Source organism: Sprattus sprattus, assembly GCF_963457725.1.
Source record: "Sprattus sprattus genome assembly, chromosome: 4".
Classification (NCBI taxonomy): domain Eukaryota; kingdom Metazoa; phylum Chordata; class Actinopteri; order Clupeiformes; family Clupeidae; genus Sprattus; species Sprattus sprattus.
In genome coordinates this window covers 40356941-40363192 of record NC_137923.1, presented here as the reverse complement: position 1 = coordinate 40363192, position 6252 = coordinate 40356941, and the positions used below count along the sequence as shown (strand labels likewise).

Below are 6252 nucleotides of genomic sequence, written 5' to 3'. Positions count from 1 at the left end.
CTACATCCTTTGGTTCCTCCTGGCCTCAACAGCTTTGTGAACCTAAAAAAAAATCTGATTTCAAGTCCAGTCTGACCTTCTACCTTAGGCTTCTCTGTATCAAAACTTTGCTTGGGTACTTTAGCTTTTACGCTGAGTACATGCAAAAGCAGAGAAACACTGAAGGACTGCAAGCAAAGTGCTCAAGCACCAGAATCCTTCTCTGGGCCCTGAAGAATTACATTTCTACAACGAACGCTTGAATGAACAGTATTCACAACGGTCCCCGGTCAGTTCCTGGTGATTGTAGCAGTACGATGCTTTTAGGAAACTGCATCCTGATCTGACGACGCAGCAAACCCAGTTATGAGTAAGTCGCTGTGTTGTTCCACCCCTTTTTATAATACTGCATTACGACTGAACACTGCTTTAACTGCTAGATGTGAGGGAGGCCCCCGCCATGATCTGAAATAGGTCATTCAGGGATCCTTCACCTGAAATGCATTGGAGTACAGAAGAGGGTATGTTTATCGGTGCAAGAGGGGTCAGTGACCTCTCACTTAAAACTCTTACTAGTCAAGAGCAAACCCTCCTCTCCAAACAAAAGCAATGTATCGTTGTCCCAAGAATATGATGGGGTAGGGACATCAATGGAAAAGGAAAAAACTAAGACATATACCAAATTTGTTACAATTCAGTGCACAACACTCAAGAGTCTCTTGTGACTTTCTGACGAGCGATCCGATCCGATTTTTTACGTGGGGGGGGGGGGGGGGGGGGGGGTCATATAAACCATGACATTCCGATAATCCTGTTTAGTCGAAACCGTTCTTCCCATTTCAAATGAACAAGAAAAGTGCTACCTCAAGGACGAGACAACTGCCGTGCGCTGCCTTCACACTCTGATTGATCTACGTCTCCGCATCAATAGATATATCCATCTCCTTCTCATAAAAATCCATCTCTTAATGCTAACAATCTATACATAGTCCATTTAGATCTTGAAATAGTTTCTCTATCTCAATATGGTGATTTTATCGTCTCCAAGGGCACGTACCTTTCAGATACACAACCGCTTCAAAAGGAGACGCCGTTTAAACAACAACAACAAAAAAAGACAAACAAAACTACTAACCAGAGCAAGAAAATAATAATGGTATTCTGGGATTACAGCTCATGGTGGTGGCAATGAAATTGTCCCTCCAATTCTCTCTTGGCCCTTGAACCCACTCTTGATCTCCCTCCTGATTTTTTGTCAAACACAAAAAACTAAAACAGAAAGAAGAAGAAGAAAGAGTGAAGGACATGCAGTAAGACAGAAACTGGGATGTCAGCGCTCAGCAAGGATATGGGATGCCAGTTTTCTTTTCCATGTTAACTCCATGTTTGCTCAACACCGCTACGGTGCACTTGCATTCACTTCCAAACCGCTCCGCTTGCATGCACGTGATGGTATTTAACCCTCCATAGATTCATATCAAAAAATTCATATACTTTATAAAACGGGCCCTTAATTAAACTTGTGACCTGTTCCTGGGCAGGACCAGCAAGGTTGCATCATTACAACGGCTCTTTGTATGCATATCTTTGAGCCTTTTACAAAGGTTGGTTTTAGCTGCAAGATGAGTCTCTGCCACTGGCTTACCTACGAGTCTGAGCACCTGGTGCGGTGCTCCAGAGTGGCATAGGTATCAGAAGCACAGAGGTGGGCTTCAATTCTGAAGAAAGTAAATACCAGTAAGTACTTCATCTGGGCAGAATATGAACGAAAGGCAAAAGACAAAGCTGAAAAATATTCTTTGTGTGACCCTGCATCTAGTACCCTCCCTCTTACAAAAAAAAGAAAATGCAAAAGAAAATGGATACCTAAAGAGAGATGTGATAAGAATAAATGTAACTGAAGCAACAACAATAATAATAATAATAATAGTGATGATAATAAAAGGTAGTTGCAATAACGACAGCAATAATAGTTGCAATAATAACGATATAGAGATTTTGCTATAGTTTAAAAGAGAGTTAAAGAGTTGAGATGCACTGAACAGTTTGGTGTCTACTGACAGGCTGCTGATTGTGTCATTTCTCATGGGTTAGCTGGGTAGGCACACGGACAGGCACTGCATGCGATGGGAGGGAGATGGCGGGCGATGGTGCTTGTGGGGTAGGGGGTGGGGGGCAGTTGTGTGTGTGGGGTTGGGTGTAGGCTGGGGGGGTGGGGGTTAGGGGGTAGTAGGGTTTATTTGAGGATAAGGAGGGGCAGAGGGGTCATGGGGGGGGAAGATGGTCCGGTTCCTGGTGGAGCTCATTTCTGTCCGGTGATGGACTGCGATATGGACCGTGGCGGGATCATGTCCAGCAGGTACTCCCGCTGCCGGTCTGCTAGGCTGGAGCCTTTGTGTCCCCCCACTGCTCCAGGATTCAGATAGGCAATGTTCAGTCCTGCAGGGGGGGAGAGGACAACAGAGAGTGAGTGATGGGGAGGGGGGGCAAGAGAATGAGGAAGTGGGAGAGGAGACAAGAGAAGGGGGCAAAGGGTGTGTGTGTGTGTGTGTGTGTGTGTGTGTGTGTGTGTGTGTGTGTGTGTGTGTGTGTGTGTGTGTGTGCGTGCGTGTGTGTTGAAATGGAGAGGGAGATACGTGAGACTGCCAGAAAGAAGTTGAATGTAAAAGCATCCAAAAGATGAGGAAGAGGAAAACAAAAGATGAAAAAGAAACCGACACACAAGCTAACTGGACAGGTTGAAGGCAGGAAGGAGAAACGTCAGGGCAGCAGAGAGATGTGAAAGAGAGGGAAGAAAAGTTTGGCAAGGAGGAATGAACTGTGGTGACAGCTGAAAGAATCTCATTCTCTTTCTTTCTCTCTTTCTCTCTCTCTCTCTCTCTCTCTCTTTCTTTCTCTCTCTCTCCTCACCGGGGATGTTGTAGATCTGCCTGTGGCTGTCATGCTGGCTTCGGCTGCTGCCGCCCCCTCCGCCCCCTCCACCGCAGTGCTTCCCTGCCATCCCCAGCAGGCCGCTGGCCACCTGCAGCTGGGAGGCCTGGGCGAAGTTAGAAAGGACGCCCCGCGCTGAGCTGGACAAGCTTCGCTGCAGAGCGGCTGCCTGGGGCTGAGGAGCCTGGGGTTGGGGAGGGAGGAAAGAGGGGGGTGGAGTCGGGGAGAGGTGGGAGGGAGGGAGGGAGGGGTGAGGAGAGGAAAGGAGAGAGGGAAAAAGCAAAGGATGGGAGAACCAATTTAGGATGAGTTTGTTTCACATAGGCCCCCATTGTATGGTGGAGGGTAGACATCAAGACGCCCTGAAAGGCTGGACTTCACTGAAGAGGCACACTACAAATGGAAGTCTAGACAGACTACTGGCAGCTAACCAGAATTTGTGGGAGCATACAATTTAGACAGCCATGTTGGGTACGTTCAGAAATGTCTGGTTCTCAATTTGTAACTACTGAAAATTCTCCAGACACTTCTTTACAAAAAACCCTTAGATGAAATGCTTGTAAACACTTTGTTGAACTAAAATAATAATAATAATAATAATAATAATAATAATAATAATAAAAAAAGACCTTAATGAGCCTTAAGAACCCTACTTACCAACATGGATCGATGTAGCACCTCTAGTGTTTTCAAAGAACCCATAGCCAGTGATTTGTGGAGTTGATGCTGGGGAGTTACCTGTCGGAGGGCATGGTGCCGGATCATGGTCTCTGCCTTGCTCACACTACTGACCGTCTGGGCGGTGCTGGGGGACAGGGCGGCCTGCTTCTGAAGCCTCTGTTCAATCTCCTGCACACAGACATTTACAATTCGTCATTTAGCAGACGCTTTTATCCAAAGAGACTTACAAGGATGTATAATCATTTTTTAAAAATGTACACTGATGCATATCAGGAGCAATTCTCAAGGACGCTTCCTTCTGTTTACTAAACGACTTTTCTACCTCTTGTACCACTGTCACCCTACAGAGTGGACGGAAAAGAGATGGAATTAGGTAAGGATGGAGGGTGAGGAAGAGAAAATAGAGAAGAGGGAGAGAACAGACAAAGGGAGATGAGGGAAGTGAGGGAGAGGGAGGAGAGAGAGAAGCCACTTAAAGGGCAGGAAGAGAAGAGATGGAGGGGAAAAGTAGGAAGGGAGGAAGAAAGGGAGGAAAAAAGCGAGGATGTGTAGAGAGTTAGGAGGCGAGAGAGCAAAATATTGAGAGAGATAGGAAGAGAGAGTGAGGGAGAGAGAGAGCGAGCGCGCGAGAGAGAGAGAGAGAGAGAGAGACAGAGAAAGACAGAGAGAGACAGAGAGAGAGAGAGAGAGAGAGAGATAAAAGAGAGAGAGCGCAAAATCAGCTCTCTAAGCATTTCCACACAGGTATTTATCACCCTGGGGGTTTCTCCTAGGAAGCCAGTGACTCAGCCTGCGCTAAATGGACTGAAAATAACATCAGGTGTTGCACTCCTCTCTCTCTCTCTCTCTCTCTCTCATGATCAGGGAGAGAGAGAGATGAGGGGTTTGGTTACTTCCCTGAGCGTAAATAAATCAATTTCAAGTGCTGTGAGGTAACAAAACTGCAAAAACTGTCAAATGCAGTCGGGTGGACTGCAATGCCACTGCGATTGCCTTCTAAATCAAGTTAACTGGTTTGCCACAATGTGTTTGTGAGGAGCCATTGACAGAGAACGGTGTGTGGGTCAGCTGACCTGCTCCTGCTGCAGGGCCTTGACGAACGCGTTCTTCAGCCGGTTGGTGTGCTCGGCCTTCAGGGCCTTCTTCTGATTGGACGTCATGCACTGCTCGCAGAGGATGCGCCCACCCTTCTCCTGTTTCCAATGGGGAGTGAAGTCGGTCTTGCACTGGGCGCACAGGAAGGGCTCGGTGTTGGACAACAAGCCCCGATTCTTACCTGAGGACACACACACACACAAAAGAGAGACTGTGAAGGGAGTCGCAGGTTCGGACAGGCTGATGGACATGGCTGTTCATCAGTAAACTTCATATTTGTCAGAGGAGGAAAGCAATGAAGCTAATTGTTCAATCTGGCCAATCAGGCCAAGACTGTTCAATACATTCTCAATACAAGATGCACTGATGCCCTGCAATGAACACCATAGAAACAGACATTAGCAGGAAGTAGTGAGCAAAGACATACAGCTGCATTGAAACTCACTCTATTTCTATGCTCTATTTCTCTTTCTTCTGATGATCTTCTTGATTATTATAACATTACTCCCCTACCCATTCCCTCCTTACTATCTACTCAATGAATCTAAGCCCACTGCTCCTCCCGTGGTAGGCCTCCTCTCTCACCGTGGTGCTGGCTGTCGATGACGCTCTGCACCACCTCCTCCAGCCCCACCATGTAGATGAACTCGCTGTTGGCGGCCGAGGGCAGGAAGTGGAGGAGCGGGGCGGGGGGCTTGGGCGGCGGGATCTCCAGGAGGGTCTTCTCCAGCTGCTTGCGCAGGGCCAGCTTGGCCGCCGCCTGGCTGCTGGCCTGATCCTGCATGGAGGCCGCCACCGAGTTGGCGCTGGGCATGCTGGAGGGACTCACGGCGCCCACGCCCCCGACTCCGCCGACCCCAACGCCGGCCACCCCGGCTGCGCCCGCGGCCTGCATGTGGGCCAGGTTCATGTAGATGGCCGAGTTGGAGGCTGAGCGCTGGGAGGCCGCCATCTGCTGGCTGGTGGCCTGCATTGTGAAAAAGAGCAAAAAGACAAAAGGTATATTAGTCAGCAAAAGGAAAGTGGTTACAAATGTGTAGATGTGCAGGTTCAAAGAGTAAAAATCCTGCCTTGTCTCTGCTCCAACCATGCTCTAAGCCTGCTGATTTGACCCAAAAGTTCATCCTAGCTGATGAATGCTGCTAATCCCAAAAAAAAACAAAATCCAACAAAATCCAGATGTTTACTTCCAAATAATTAAAAAGACTTTTCATGAACTAGGGAACGAGCACTCTTGGTGCTGCCTGCCTTATCGATACATTTTAACACATATTTTAATGATTAAACATAAATGTAAGAATACAAAAGAAATGTGCGTGGTGTGTGATGACAGTTCGCAACAATGAACAGCATTATGTTACAGCAAAATATCAGTAACGAAAAAGACTCAATTGCAGGACTTGCTGAGAAAGCATGTGTGTGTGAGACAATGACAAACACCGGAGACTGGATAGTACCTGCTGGTAGCTGACAGCATTACCCATGCCCCCTGTTGATGGGCGGCCCATGCCAGGCTTGGAGGGCAGCCTTTGGCCCTGGAGCTGTGCCGGGTTGGGGGCAATAACC

At 47.8% G+C, this 6252-nt stretch overlaps 1 protein-coding gene across 2 annotated transcripts in view; it reads right to left on the bottom strand.

Annotated features, from left to right (window-relative positions):
• Positions 1 to 760: 760 nt before the first annotated feature.
• The window catches only part of LOC308364084 (transcriptional repressor p66-beta-like), a 10782-nt gene continuing 5290 nt past the window's right edge, over positions 761 to 6252 (bottom strand). The window contains exons 6-11 of one of the 2 annotated variants that reach the window (XM_080837061.1): positions 6144 to 6252; positions 5272 to 5653; positions 4665 to 4867; positions 3568 to 3759; positions 2890 to 3094; positions 761 to 2418 (exon numbers count right to left, since the gene is read on the bottom strand). The exon at positions 6144 to 6252 is cut by the window's right edge and continues 62 nt beyond it. In XM_080837061.1, coding sequence (XP_080693187.1) covers positions 2282 to 2418; positions 2890 to 3094; positions 3568 to 3759; positions 4665 to 4867; positions 5272 to 5653; positions 6144 to 6252 — 1228 coding nt within the window. In that variant the 3' untranslated portion in view covers positions 761 to 2281. The remainder of the gene's footprint in view (positions 2419 to 2889; positions 3095 to 3567; positions 3760 to 4664; positions 4868 to 5271; positions 5654 to 6143) is intronic. The other variant, XM_080837062.1, reaches the window with a different exon arrangement.